A 15572-nucleotide genomic window follows, 5' to 3' on the forward strand; every position below is an offset into this window, starting at 1 on the left:
TTCCTGCTCCACACAGTGTTTATAACAGTAGAAGAAGAACTCACTTGTAGTTCCTGCTCCACACAGTGTTTATAACAGTAGAAGAAGAACTCACTTGTAGTTCCTGCTCCACACAGTGTTTATAACAGTAGAAGAAGAACTCACTTGTAGTTCCTGCTCCCCACACAGTGTTTATAACAGTAGAAGAAGAACTCACTTGTAGTTCCTGCTCCCCACACAGTGTTTCTAACAGTAGAAGAAGAACTCACTTGTAGTTCCTGCTCCACACAGTGTTTATAACAGTAGAAGAAGAACTCACTTGTAGTTCCTGCTCCACAGTGTTTATAACAGTAGAAGAAGAACTCACTTGTAGTTCCTGCTCCACACAGTGTTTATAACAGGAGAAGAAGAACTCACTTGTAGTTCCTGCTCCCCACACAGTGTTTCTAACAGTAGAAGAAGAACTCACTTGTAGTTCCTGCTCCACACAGTGTTTATAACAGTAGAAGAAGAACTCACTTGTAGTTCCTGCTCCGCACAGTGTCTCTCACTTGTAGTTCCTGCTCCACACATTTTTTCTAACAGTAGAAGAAGAACTCACATGTAGTTTCTGCTCCCCACACAGTGTTTATAACAGTAGAAGAAGAACTCACCTGTAGTTTCTGCTCCCCACACAGTGTTTATAACAGTAGAAGAAGAACTCACTTGTAGTTTCTTCTCCCCACACAGTGTTTATAACAGTAGAAGAAGAACTCACTTGTAGTTCCTGCTCCGCACAGTGTCTCTCACTTGTAGTTCCTGCTCCCCACACAGTGTTTCTAACAGTAGAAGAAGAACTCACTTGTAGTTCCTGCTCCACACACAGTGTTTATAACAGTAGAAGAAGAACTCACTTGTAGTTCCTGCTCCGCACAGTGTTTCTAACAGTAGAAGAAGAACTCACTTGTAGTTCCTGCTCCGCAGTGTCTCTCACTTGTAGTTCCTGCTACACACAATGTTTCTAACAGTAGAAGAAGAACTCACTTGTAGTTCCTGCTCGACACAGTGTTTATAACAGCAGAAGAAGAACTCACTTGTAGTTCCTGCTCCACAAAGTGTTTATAACAGTAGAAGAAGAACTCACTTGTAGTTCCTGCTCCACACAGTGTTTATAACAGTAGAAGAAGAACTCACTTGTAGTTCCTGCTCCGCACAGTGTTTCTAACAGTAGAAGAAGAACTCACTTGTAGTTCCTGCTCCGCAGTGTCTCTCACTTGTAGTTCCTGCTCCACACAGTGTTTCTAACAGTAGAAGAAGAACTCACTTGTAGTTCCTGCTCGACACAGTGTTTATAACAGCAGAAGAAGAACTCACTTGTAGTTCCTGCTCCCCACACAGTGTTTATAACAGTAGAAGAAGAACTCACTTGTAGTTCCTGCTCCACAAAGTGTTTATAACAGTAGAAGAAGAACTCACTTGTAGTTCCTGCTCCACACAGTGTTTATAACAGTAGAAGAAGAACTCACTTGTAGTTCCTGCTCCACACAGTGTTTCTAACAGTAGAAGAAGAACTCACTTGTAGTTCCTGCTCCACACAGTGTTTCTAACAGTAGAAGAAGAACTCACTTGTAGTTCCTTCTCCACAGTGTCTCTAACTTGTAGTTCCTGCTCCGCACAGTGTTTCTAACAGTAGAAGAAGAACTCACTTGTAGTTCCTGCTCCGCAGTGTCTCTCACTTGTAGTTCCTGCTCCACACAATGTTTCTAACAGTAGAAGAAGAACTCACTTGTAGTTCCTGCTCGACACAGTGTTTATAACAGCAGAAGAAGAACTCACTTGTAGTTCCTGCTCCCCACACAGTGTTTATAACAGTAGAAGAAGAACTCACTTGTAGTTCCTGCTCCACAAAGTGTTTATAACAGTAGAAGAAGAACTCACTTGTAGTTCCTGCTCCACACAGTGTTTATAACAGTAGAAGAAGAACTCACTTGTAGTTCCTGCTCCACACAGTGTTTCTAACAGTAGAAGAAGAACTCACTTGTAGTTCCTGCTCCACACAGTGTTTCTAACAGTAGAAGAAGAACTCACTTGTAGTTCCTGCTCCCCACACAGTGTTTATAACAGTAGAAGAAGAACTCACTTGTAGTTCCTGCTCCACAAAGTGTTTATAACAGTAGAAGAAGAACTCACTTGTAGTTCCTGCTCCACACAGTGTTTATAACAGTAGAAGAAGAACTCACTTGTAGTTCCTGCTCCACACAGTGTTTATAACAGTAGAAGAAGAACTCACTTGTAGTTCCTGCTCCACACAGTGTTTATAACAGTAGAAGAAGAACTCACTTGTAGTTCCTGCTCCCCACACAGTGTTTATAACAGTAGAAGAAGAACTCACTTGTAGTTCCTGCTCCCCACACAGTGTTTCTAACAGTAGAAGAAGAACTCACTTGTAGTTCCTGCTCCACACAGTGTTTATAACAGTAGAAGAAGAACTCACTTGTAGTTCCTGCTCCACAGTGTTTATAACAGTAGAAGAAGAACTCACTTGTAGTTCCTGCTCCACACAGTGTTTATAACAGGAGAAGAAGAACTCACTTGTAGTTCCTGCTCCCCACACAGTGTTTCTAACAGTAGAAGAAGAACTCACTTGTAGTTCCTGCTCCACACAGTGTTTATAACAGTAGAAGAAGAACTCACTTGTAGTTCCTGCTCCGCACAGTGTCTCTCACTTGTAGTTCCTGCTCCACACATTTTTTCTAACAGTAGAAGAAGAACTCACTTGTAGTTTCTGCTCCCCACACAGTGTTTATAACAGTAGAAGAAGAACTCACCTGTAGTTTCTGCTCCCCACACAGTGTTTATAACAGTAGAAGAAGAACTCACTTGTAGTTTCTTCTCCCCACACAGTGTTTATAACAGTAGAAGAAGAACTCACTTGTAGTTCCTGCTCCGCACAGTGTCTCTCACTTGTAGTTCCTGCTCCCCACACAGTGTTTCTAACAGTAGAAGAAGAACTCACTTGTAGTTCCTGCTCCACACACAGTGTTTATAACAGTAGAAGAAGAACTCACTTGTAGTTTCTGCTCCCCACACAGTGTTTATAACAGTAGAAGAAGAACTCACTTGTAGTTTCTGCTCCCCACACAGTGTTTATAACAGTAGAAGAAGAACTCACTTGTAGTTCCTGCTCCGCACAGTGTCTCTCACTTGTAGTTCCTGCTCCACACAGTGTCTCTCACTTGTAGTTCCTGCTCCACACAATGTTTATAACAGTAGAAGAAGAACTCACTTGTAGTTCCTGCTCCCCACACAGTGTTTATAACAGTAGAAGAAGAACTCACTTGTAGTTCCTGCTCCCCACACAGTTGTTGAGCCAGCGGCAGTGATGGTCGAAGTTAGAGACGCATTTATTACACGCAGAGCAGTGCTTCGACTTCGCACCCCTGCAAATAACAACAAGTACATATTATTATATTACATTACAAGTACTCACACGTCCACCTGGCACAGGTAGAAGTGGGAGTTCTCTAATACCTCATCCACACCAAAGCAACTCCGGTTCAAGCTCCGTGCTAGAGCTTTTCAGGTTCAGAACCGGTTCTTCGGTTTAGCTCCGGCTCTTTTCACACCGCCCAGAGTCCGACTGGTGCTGCGTCATCGTTTGCGTCATGACGTAACCGTTTGCGTGCCTGCTTCATAAAGCCAAACCGCGCGGAAACCCCTCACAGCTGACACCCACAACAACAACAATGGCCGATTGTGTTCCAGCTTCCTCTGTACCTCTTTGGAGGACCAGAATCCCAGTAGGTAGCTGGTGTGACGACCCCTCCACACCACGTGGGGTGCCGTCTGGTTGGGTGTGTGTTTTGTGTGTGATTGCAGGTTCCAGCTGCGGCTGTCTGATGAGGCGCACCTGATGAAACAGGATATAGGAGGAGCCCAGCCGGTTACGTCTGTCTCACTCCTCTGGGCACTCTCTCTGCGCCAGCTTCGGGGACCTGTTGCTGGTGTCCATTTAGTTGACGTGTTTAACAAATAAACGTATATTCTTACCTCTCGTCTCGCCTCCCTGCTTTATGTTACAGCCCACGAGCCGGGTTGTAACACTGGTCTCTTCAGTGGACCACTGCTGCTTGTTAACTTTCTCCATCGTTGTGTACAAACTGGATAAAACGCAGGTTTTTTGTTGTTGTTCAGGAGTTGATCCCGCCCCTGTCCCCGCTTCGACGTAAGCGTGCCGTATGTGGTGCTTTTGCTCTAGCCGGACAATTTTTTGGTGCTTGCAACGAACCGGATTCCGGAGCTAAGAGGCTGCTCCGCTGCGGTGTGAACAGGAAAACCCGGTGCTATTCAAGCTCCAGCTCCGAACCGGCCCTGAAACACCGTTGGTGTGAATGAGGTATTAGTATTATAGTAGTAAACAGTAGTACAAGTACTCACACGTCCACCTAGCAGTGGGAGTTCTCTCAGTATTATATTAGTATATAGTAGGGGTGTAACGGTTCACAAACATTTCGGTTCGGTACGTTCCTCGGTTTTTAGGTCACGGTTCGGGACGTTTGCGGTACAGCAGAATTTTTTTTACAAAACATAAAATACTTTTTAAATTGTTTTAATTATTATTAAACTATGAATATTAACTCAAATAAATACAAAATATAATAAAAGAAACATTAAGGTGCAGCATTTCGATGAACTGAAGTAATCTGTATTTGAACTGTACTGTACTCGTACCTAAGCAGCCAGTTTGACATTAGGACTTGCTTCTCATTGTATTTTCATGTTTTTTAAGAAAGATGAACTTGTCCACATTGCTTGCTGAAAGGGCAGATCTGCTGGCACTAACAATGTCTCCTGCTGTGGAGAACACCCTCTCTAGGGACAGAGGTAGCAGATACAGCCAGGTAGCTCTTTGCTAACATGGCAACATAAGGAGATTTGGCGTTTGTAATAGCTTTGGCTCGGTCTGAACTTGTTGCGAGTGGTGGAGGCTTAAATGCTAGCGGGAGTTGGGTTTGCACTTCAGTCTTTTTTCTTTTGGTACCGGTGATATTCACGTTCGGGTGATTCCTTTTCAAATGAGTGTGCAAGTTTGATGTATTGCCAGCCGTGTAACCAATGTTAGTTTAACAATGCCGACAAACAGCTTTGGTTCGGTCCACCTGTCTTTGTCCGTCATCCTTGTACGTAACTGCGAAACCAAAATGTTCCCAAACCGGAGACTTCAATGATGCTGGAGGATTTTAGAGCTCAACTTTATCTGCGTTCGACAGTTCCTCAAATGACTGACTAAATTTGAATGCATCCCTGTGACCAGGGGCCTCATGTATAACGCCGTGCGTAGGATTGATGTGGGAAGGTTGCTTCCTACGCCGGTTTCCCTTTATAAATTACAACCGACTTGAAATGCGGTGCAGCTTTTGGGGGCTTCACGTAACGCCCATGTTTGCCTATAGATAGTCAAAGAAATGACTCTCCAACCCCCCGCGTCCTGTCGTTGGTCCGGCCCACTCCAACCCCCTGTGTCCTGTCGTTGGTCCGGCCTTCTCCAACCCCCTGTGTCCTGTCGTTGGTCCGGCCCACTCCAACCCCCCGTGTCCTGTCATTGGTCCGGCCCTCTCCAACCCCCTGTGTCATGTCATTGGTCCAGCCCAACCCAACCCCCCCGTGACCTGTCGTTGGTCCGGCCCACTTCAACCCCCCGCGTCCTGCCGTCGGTCTGGCCCACTCCAGCCCCCCGCGTCCTGCCGTTGGTCCGGCCCACTCCAACCCATTCATTCATTTTGACTGACTGCATGAAGAAGATCGCAGGAAATGAGGACAGAACAGCTCAAACATCTCACACCGTGTCAGATTCTGGTTCTTTTGGGGAGGTGAGATAAATCATATTGTTTGGTGGATGCAGTTTGAACCAGAGTAGCAGCATGGAGGTCGGATCGTCACCAAAATAAATAAATAAGTGGTCTGAAAAAGGTTCATGACAAAAAGAATACACACAGCCTTCCTCAGGCAGTTTGTACCGGGGACAGGAGACCCCCCCCCTTGATGAGAAACTGTAAGAAATGATCGGGGGATCCCTCCGGAGTGGAGTCATGACGACTGGATCTGAATGATGTTTTTGTATTTGGTGGTTTGTGTCCCAGCTGTCGATCAGCAACTATATATCCATAATCCACCAGTTAAAGGAAATACAACTAATGTGTTGAGTTATATGAGCTATTCCGTTTACCACATGGTGTTCTTAGTTTCCATACCTCCTGTGTTTTACCAGTGACTTATCAAGTCTTGGCAAACGGCATAAAACACGATTAAACATGAGAGTATATAAACCATGCTCGTGTCTATAACCTATAGAAATGAAACACGGCGTCAGTTTAGACGTAATTCTGTCCTCCTGCTTACCGCATCATTTATGAGAAAACATTTCATAACATTAACACAACATATTGGAGGTGGTTTTAAATAACATATCCGTGTTTATTTATTTCTCCAGTTATGTTTGTGTGCTCTGAGGAGTCTCAAACAGGCGTTTGGTAAATCATTTTGAGATTGGCTTTAATCAATGTTTGAAAATGAATTCTTCATATCTGATAAATGAGAGGTAACATTTTATTGATGGTATTATTTCCACATCTCTCCATTCTTCCTTCTGCCAACGGTGTCGCAGTTTCTCGTCTCTCCCGTGTTTGTGCTTAGTGCGTACGCATGGGTCAGAGTTTGCGTGGAGGACCGCACGTTTTCCCGTTAAGTTAGTATTTTATAAATCGCACACATTGCGTTGAAACATATTTTTTAGGCAATTTTTTGAGCGTATATCCCTTTTATAAATGAGGCCCCAGATCTCATAGTATGCCTCTCGTCCAATGAAATGACTTGGTCGCTCTATGACGCGTTGAACCCAATGTGAGCAAATTACTCTGAATGCTGCAACGCAGCACCTGAGATTACTTCCAAGAAGTTGTTCACGTTCTCAATTTTTTACGTTTAACGTTATATTCGTTCCGTACACTTCGGTACACTTCGGTACACACGTGTACTGAACCGAAGGGCCCGTACGGGTACGTATACCGTTACACCCCGAGTATATAATAGTAAACAGTAGTACAAGTACTCACAGGTCCACCTGGCACAGGTAGCAGCGGGAGTTCTCTCAGTATTATAGTAGTATATAGTATTAAAGTAGTATATAGTAGTAACCAGTAGTACAAGTACTCACACGTCCACCTGGCACAGGTAGCAGTGGGAGTTCTCGATGACGTGCCGGTGTTTTGAGCGGTCGAAGGGGGGGGGGGGCGCCCGGCTGCTCCTCGTCCTCACACTGAGGTCGGCGGGGTCGATGGAGACGGCTGACAGGTGAAGAACCAGGTGAGACAGGAACATGACCCCCGTGCACTGAGACGCTCAGGAAGTATCATTCATATTAAAGTACTAATACACTGAGCAGCTCAGGAAGTACTACCTAATTCATAATAAAGTACTACAGGAAGTACCGTCATGATTTTAGGGGAAGTAGTACGGGAAGACAGTACGAACCAACATTGACCCAGTTGTTTTTGATCTCGACTAGAAGCTTTACGATTTAAAATACATTCTGGAGTGTATTTTAAATGACTGGAGGAGAGCCTCCTCTAGAGGGGCCAGAGAGGCGGCCCTTAAGGAGGCACGCCTGGAGGTTTCCAACAAGCCCTGGCTTAGGAGCTTGTTGCCTGACTGTGGCTCAGTGAGTGCCGGCCTCCACCCCTTCCTGGGATCCCGCCTGGCCTGGGGAGGCCTCCAAGAGGCTCCAAGGGGCTCCAAAGAGACGCATGGCCAGGATACCGGTCCGGCCCCAGAAGCCATTGTTCCATACCAACCCCCCGCGTCCTGTCGTTGGTCCGGCCCATTCCAGCCCCCCGTGAACCGCATCCAGTCGCTGGTCCGGCCCACGTCAAACCCCTGTGTCCTGTCGTTGGTCCAGTCCAATCCAACCCCCCCGTCTCCTGTCGTTGGTCCGGCCCACTCCAGCCCCCCGCGTCCAGTCGTTGGTCCAGCCCAATTCCAACCCCCCCGTCTACTGTCGTTGGTCCGGCCCACTCAAGCCCCCGCGTCCTGTCATTGATCCGGCCCACTCCAACCCCCTGTGTCCTGTCATTGGTCCGGCCCACTCCAGCCCCCCGCATCCTGCCGTCGGTCCGGCCCACTCCAGCCCCCCGTCTCCTGTCGTTGGTTCGGCCCACTCGAACCCCCCGCATCCTGCAGTTGGTTCAGCCCAATCCAACCCCCCCGTCTCCTGTCATTGGTCCGGCCCACTCCAGCCCCCCGCGTCCAGTCGTTGGTCCAGCCCAATCCAACCCCCCCGTCTCCTGTCGTTGGTCCGGCCCACTCCAGCTCCCCGCGGCCTGCCGTTGGTCCGGCCCACTCCAACCCCCCGCGTCCTGCCGTTGGTCCGGCCCACTCCAACCCCCCGCGTTCTGTCGTTGGTCTGGCCCTCTCCAACCCCCTGTGTCCTGTCGTTGGTCCGGCCCTCTCCAACCCCCCGCGTCCTGTCGTTGGTCCGGCCCACTCCAACCCCCTGTGTCCTGTCGTTGGTCCGGCCTTCTCCAACCCCCTGTGTCCTGTCGTTGGTCCGGCCCACTCCAACCCCCCGTGTCCTGTAATTGGTCCGGCCCTCTCCAACCCCCTGTGTCATGTCATTGGTCCAGCCCAACCCAACCCCCCCGTGACCTGTCGTTGGTCCGGCCCACTTCAACCCCCCGCGTCCTGCCGTCGGTCCGGCCCACTCCAGCCCCCCGCGTCCTGCCGTTGGTCCGGCCCACTCCAACCCCCCACGTCCTGTTGTTGGTCCGGCCCACTCCAACCCCCCGTGTCCTGTCATTGGTCCGGCCCTCTCCAACCCCCTGTGTCCTGTCATTGGTCCGGCCCACTTCAACCCCCAGTGTCCTGTCGTTGGTCCGGCCCACTCCAACCCCCTGTGTCCTGTCGTTCGTCCGGCCCTCTCCAACCCCCTGTGTCCTGTCGTTGGTCCGGCCCTCTCCAACCCCCTGTGTCCTGTCGTTGGTCCGGCCCTCTCCAACCCCGTGTCCTGTTGTTGGTCTGGCCCACTCCAACCCCCCGTGTCCTGTCGTTGGTCCGTCCCACGCAAGCCCCCCGCGTTCAGTCGTTGGTTTGTGTTGCTTTCAAATTCCCATATCTGCCTACCTTGTCTTTTTACTGCTTTTGGGTCTGCACTCTTACACGCTGACAAGTACTACCCCTATCCTTCATATTAAAGTACTAATACACGGAGCAGCTCAGGAAGTACTACCTCATTCATATTAAAGTACTATAGGAAGTACTAACTCTATCATATTAAAGTACTAGTACACCGAGTAAAGGATACGATGTACCCAGCGGGGAGCCAGTGGGGGGGCAGCAGAGGGACAAACACACCAAGCCCGGTGACGGCGAAGAAGCCGAACAGCCCCCAGGCCAGCAGCTGCAGGGGGTGGGGGGGCCAGGACCATCCGTTAGTGCGGGGCGGGGGGCCCTCTACCCGGGGGGGGGGGGCCGCCGTCAGGGACCGGGGCCGTCCGGTTGTTACTGCAAAAATCCATCCTGAAACACAGTCAATCAGTCAATGTTTATTATATTTACTGCACAAATCCATCCTGCAACACAGTCAATCAATCAATGTTTATTTATATATCCCAATATTACAAATCTTGCATTTGTCTCAGTGGGCTCTACAGTTTGTACAGAATATAAATACGACCCCCTCTATCCTTTAGACCCTCACATCGGACAAGGAAACCCCCAGTTGATTGTAGAGAACCCAAAGTTAATGAGGGAAACCCCCAGATAATGAGAAACCCCCCAGTTAATGGGAGAAACGCCCAGTTAATGAGAGAAACCCCCAGTTAATGAGAGAAACCCCCAGTTAATGAAGAAACCCCCAGTTAATGGAGAAACCCCCCAGTTAATGGAGAAACCCCCAGTTAATGAAGAAACCCCCAGTTAATGGAGAAACCCCCTAGTTAATGAAGAAACCCCCAGTTAATGGAGAAACCCCCAGTTAATGAAGAAACCCCCAGTTAATGGAGAAACCCCCCGGTTTATGGGAAACCCTCAGTTAATGAAGAAACCCCCAGTTAATGAAGAAACCCCCCAGTTAATGAGAGAAACCCCCAGTTAATGAGAGAAACCCCCCAGTTAATGGAGAAACCCCCCAGTTAATGAGAGAAACCCCCAGTTAATGAGAGAAACCCCCAGTTAATGAAGAAACCCCCAGTTAATGGAGAAACCCCCCAATTAATGAAGAACCCCCCAGTTAATGAGAGGAACCCCCCAGTTAATGAAGAAACCCCCAGTTAATGGAGAAACCCCCCGGTTTACGGAGAAACCCCCAGTTAATGAGAGAAACCCCCCAGAAGAAACCCCATAGTTAATGAAGAAACCCCCCAGTTAATGAGAGAAACCCCCCAGTAGAAACCCCATAGTTAATGAAGAAACCCCCCAGTTAATGAGAGAAACCCCCAGTTAATGAAGAAACCCCCAGTTAATGAAGAAACCCCCAGTTAATGGAGAAACCCCCCAATTAATGAAGAACCCCCCAGTTAATGAGAGGAACCCCCCAGTTAATGAAGAAACCCCCAGTTAATGGAGAAACCCCCCGGTTTACGGAGAAACCCCCAGTTAATGAGAGAAACCCCCCAGTAGAAACCCCATAGTTAATGAAGAAACCCCCCAGTTAATGAGAGAAACCCCCCAGTAGAAACCCCATAGTTAATGAAGAAACCCCCCAGTTAATGAAGAAACCCCCCAGTTAATGAAGAAACCCCCAGTTAATGAGAGAAACCCCCAGTTAATAAAGAAACCCCCCAGTTAATGAGAGAAACTCCCAGTTAATGAAGAAACCCCCAGTTAATGAGAGGAACCCCCAGTTAATGAAGAAACCCCCAGTTAATGAGAGAAACCCCCAGTTAATGAAGAAACCCCCCAGTTAATGAGAGGAACCCCCAGTTAATGAGAGAAACCCCCAGTTAATGAAGAAACCCCCCAGTTAATGAGAGAAACCCCCAGTTAATGAAGAAACCACCCAGTTAATGAGAGGAACCCCCAGTTAATGAGAGAAACCCCCAGTTAATGAAGAAACCCCCCAGTTAATGAGAGAAACCCCCAGTTAATGAAGAAACCCCCCAGTTAATGAAGAAACCCCCAGTTAATGAGAGGAACCCCCCAGTTAATGAAGAAACCCCCAGTTAATGAGAGAAACCCCCCAGTTAATGAAGAAACCCCCAGTTAATGAAGAAACCCCCAGTTAATGGAGAAACCCCCCAGTTAATGGAGAAACCCCCCAGTTAATGAAGAAACCCCCCAGTTAATGAAGAAACCCCCAGTTAATGGAGAAACCCCCCAGTTAATGAAGAAACCCCCCAGTTAATGAAGAAACACCCAGTTAATGGAGAAACCCCCCAGTTAATGGAGAAACCCCCAGTTAATGGAAGAAACCCCCAGTTAATGAGAGAAACCCCCAGTTAATGGAGAAACCCCCCAGTTAATGAAGGAACCCCCAGTTAATGGAAGAAACCCCCAGTTAATGAGAGAAACCCCCAGTTAATGGAGAAACCCCCCAGTTAATGAAGGAACCCCCAGTTAATGGAGAAACCCCCCAGTTAATGAAGGAACCCCCAGTTAATGGAGAAACCCCCCAGTTAATGGAGAAACCCCCCAGTTAATGAAGGAACCCCCAGTTAATGAAGAAACCCCCAGTTAATGAAGAAACCCCCAGTTAATGGAGAAACCCCCCAGTTAATGAAGGAACCCCCAGTTAATGAAGAAACCCCCAGTTAATGAAGGAACCCCCCAGTTAATGAAGAAACCCCCCAGTTAATGAAGGAACCCCCAGTTAATGAAGAAACCCCCAGTTAATGAAGGAACCCCCCAGTTAATGAAGAAACCCCCAGTTAATGAAGAAACCCCCCAGTTAATGAAGAAACCCCCCAGTTAATGAAGAAACCCCCAGTTAATGAAGAAACTCCCAGTTAATGAAGAAACCCCCAGTTAATGGAGAAACCCCCCAGTTAATGAAGGAACCCCCAGTTAATGAAGAAACCCCCCAGTTAATGAAGAAACCCCCAGTTAATGAAGGAACCCCCAGTTAATGAAGAAACCCCCCAGTTAATGAAGAAACCCCCAGTTAATGGAGAAACCCCCCAGTTAATGAAGAAACCCCCAGTTAATGAAGGAACCCCCAGTTAATGAAGAAACCCCCCAGTTAATGAAGAAACCCCCCAGTTAATGAAGAAACCCCCAGTTAATGGAGAAACCCCCCAGTTAATGAAGGAACCCCCAGTTAATGAAGAAACCCCCCAGTTAATGAGAGGAACCCCCAGTTAATGAAGAAACCCCCAGTTAATGAAGAAACCCCCAGTTAATGGAGAAACCCCCCAGTTAATGAAGGAACCCCCCAGTTAATGAAGAAACCCCCCAGTTAATGAGAGGAACCCCCAGTTAATGGAGAAACCCCCAGTTAATGAAGAAACCCCCCAGTTAATGAGAGGAACCCCCAGTTAATGAAGAAACCCCCAGTTAATGAAGAAACCCCCCAGTTAATGAAGAAACCCCCCAGTTAATGAGAGGAACCCCCAGTTAATGAAGAAACCCCCCAGTTAATGAGAGGAACCCCCAGTTAATGAAGAAACCCCCAGTTAATGAAGAAACCCCCCAGTTAATGGAGAAACCCCCCAGTTAATGAAGGAACCCCCCAGTTAATGAAGAAACCCCCAGTTAATGGAGAAACCCCCCAGTTAATGAAGGAACCCCCCAGTTAATGAAGAAACCCCCCAGTTAATGAGAGGAACCCCCAGTTAATGAAGAAACCCCCAGTTAATGAAGAAACCCCCAGTTAATGAAGAAACCCCCCAGTTAATGAAGAAACCCCCCAGTTAATGAAGAAACCCCCAGTTAATGAAGAAACCCCCCAGTTAATGAGAGGAACCCCCAGTTAATGAAGAAACCCCCAGTTAATGAAGAAACCCCCCAGTTAATGAAGAAACCCCCAGTTAATGAAGAAACCCCCCAGTTAATGAAGAAACCCCCCAGTTAATGGAGAAACCCCCAGTTAATAAAGAAACCCCCCAGTTAATGAAGAAACCCCCCAGTTAATGAGAGGAACCCCCAGTTAATGGAGAAACCCCCAGTTAATGAAGAAACCCCCAGTTAATGAAGAAACCCCCCAGTTAATGGAGAAACCCTACAGACACAGTGTGCATCATGTTAATAACAACTCCATGCTGCTAACAGTATGTATCATGTTTATTATGTATTATATTCACTGCACACATCCTACAGGACTCACTCAGTATATTTAGAATAATACAGAGTGAATGAATGATGAAATATGTGATAGTATGTGTGAATGTTTGACCTTTAAACCACCTTATGATCCAGCTAATGAAATGAATCATGGCAGAATAAAGAGATCCTCATCACATGTAGATTACTTTATTATTGAATGCATTTCAGATATATTGGACATGGTTTAATGCCAGTGTCTTCTTCACTATATTCATGTTTATTGACTCTGAAATACTTTGTTTATTTCTGATTTCCTTTGTCTCTAACAATGTTTATTTGATGCACCAAATCAAATTATTTAGAACACTGTAAATGAAGCTGTTTTTCTTGTATATTTATTTCTGATTTCCTCACCTGTTCAGCAGCTCCGGATGTTAGCGGGCCTCCGCCTCATTTCTTCCCGAGAAACGGGCCTGATCTGCGGCGTGGATCCCTCCCGCCCCCCGGTCCCTGGGGTAGGACCAGGACCGGGACCAGGACCCTCAGCTAGCCGTCCAGAGAACCACAGACCCGGGTCTCACAGTTAACTCACATCCATCCCGCGGTGCCACCAGCTAGCTGGAGGCTACACTGGCTCCTCTCCTCTGATCCTGCGGGGATTCAGAGCCTCTTTTCCGAGTGAAAAATATAGAATGTGACGGTTAGGGTGCTAAGCTAGTTTGTGCTAAGCTAATCAGTAGCTTTATTAGACGGAGACCTGTCGCTGCTAACTAATGCTAACCCCACAGAACACAGGGGGAGGCTGTGGAGGAACAAGAGGCTTCACTTTTAATATTTAATATTTAACGCAGGAAATCATGTTAAATATTGTATTAACAGAACGTAGGTTAATGTTAGCCTGTTAGCTGTTAGCTGTTGATCTAGGTCTCCAAAAGGTCTGAACGCCGTTTCCATGGTAACGCTCCAGCTGCTGCGCTCTGATTGGTCAGTGACGGTTACTGTGTGAATAAAGCGTGATGATTGGCTGTGTCCAGCAGGGGGCGGCAGCGAGACACATAATAAGAATCCGTTACAGAAGGTAGAGAAAACGAGATAAAACTCTGTTAGATGAAGGGCAAGCACATATATACATGTATATATATATATACATATATATATATATGTATATATATATATTAGGGCTGTCAAACGATTAAAAAATGTAATCAGATTAATCAAAGTTAAAAATGAATTAATCATGATTAATCACCATTCGAACTATGTCCAAAATATGCCATTTCTTTATGTATATTGTTGTGGGAATGGAAAGATAAATGAAAGAAGGCGGATATATCCATTTAACATACAGTATGTATGTATGTTTATTATAACATTGTTCTGTGTGTCAAAATGAAAGACAGACCACACACCTATCAATCATCAAACCGTGGGGTCTTATTTCATTACGTGTTGATTTCTATCAACACGTAATGTTGTATCGATGTATATTGAGATGTAATACAGCAAAAGTATTCTCCGTCAGGACTTCCGGACTGATTGGTCAGAAGACATTATGAAAGATGTTCTATTGAGAAGACGACCACTACGTGCCAAAAGTATTCAAAACCGTTTCTAGTCTTCGGAATTTCCAGACAAGTGGCTACTGAAATCAATCTTACTAATTGCTGTCTGTGCAATTTACTCGGCGCGAGTTGGTGGACTTTATTTTGCTTACTTTAACATCCTTTTTCATGGTGGGTCTAAGGTGGGGCTAAGCCATTTCTTGGTATGGGTGTAGCCTACCCCAGCCATACCCTGAAGCCGCCACTGGTGGGATTTATGGGGCGGGCCATTCTGCACATAGGTATGGGTTAAATGCGTTAAATATTTTAACGCAATTAATTCAAATAATTAATTACCGTCTTTAACGCGATAATTTTGACAGCATTAATATATACATATATATATATATTTATATATATAACGCCTATCTATATATCTTGCCTTTATTTATACAGGTATAAAATCTCATTGAGACATAAGGTCTCATTTCCAAGAGAGACCTGTCAGTGGTAACACTACCACACAAAGTTACAGACAGACAGGACACTAAACACAGAGGCAACACTAAAATACAACATCGCAAAAAAGTAGTCATTGAAATCCATATAAAGTAGTCAGATATAGCAGCTGCAAACACCCACAGATTATTTCTCCAGCTTTTTTTAAATTAGTTTAAAATCCTTGATGGATGGGTATCAAACTGGTCAGCTTAAGTTCCTGCTGAAGTGTGTATATATATATATATATATATATATATATATATATATATATATATATATATATATATATATATATATATATATATACACACATCTTATTTA

General features: G+C 46.2%; 1 protein-coding gene across 2 annotated transcripts in view; it reads right to left on the bottom strand.

The window, feature by feature from the left end:
* zdhhc1 (zDHHC palmitoyltransferase 1) overlaps positions 1–14157 on the bottom strand; it is a 30546-nt gene extending 16389 nt beyond the window's left edge. The window contains exons 1-4 of one of the 2 annotated variants that reach the window (XM_079696051.1): positions 13624–14157; positions 9314–9528; positions 7172–7347; positions 3297–3398 (exon numbers count right to left, since the gene is read on the bottom strand). In XM_079696051.1, coding sequence (XP_079552177.1) covers positions 3297–3398; positions 7172–7335 — 266 coding nt within the window. In that variant the 5' untranslated portion in view covers positions 7336–7347; positions 9314–9528; positions 13624–14157. Of the gene's footprint in view, positions 1–3296; positions 3399–7171; positions 7968–9313; positions 9529–13623 lie in introns of those variants that run through there. The other variant, XM_079696052.1, reaches the window with a different exon arrangement.
* Positions 14158–15572: the final 1415 nt, after the last annotated feature.

This window comes from Notothenia rossii, assembly GCF_949606895.1.
Source record: "Notothenia rossii genome assembly, contig: scaffold_78, whole genome shotgun sequence".
Classification (NCBI taxonomy): Eukaryota; Metazoa; Chordata; class Actinopteri; order Perciformes; family Nototheniidae; genus Notothenia; species Notothenia rossii.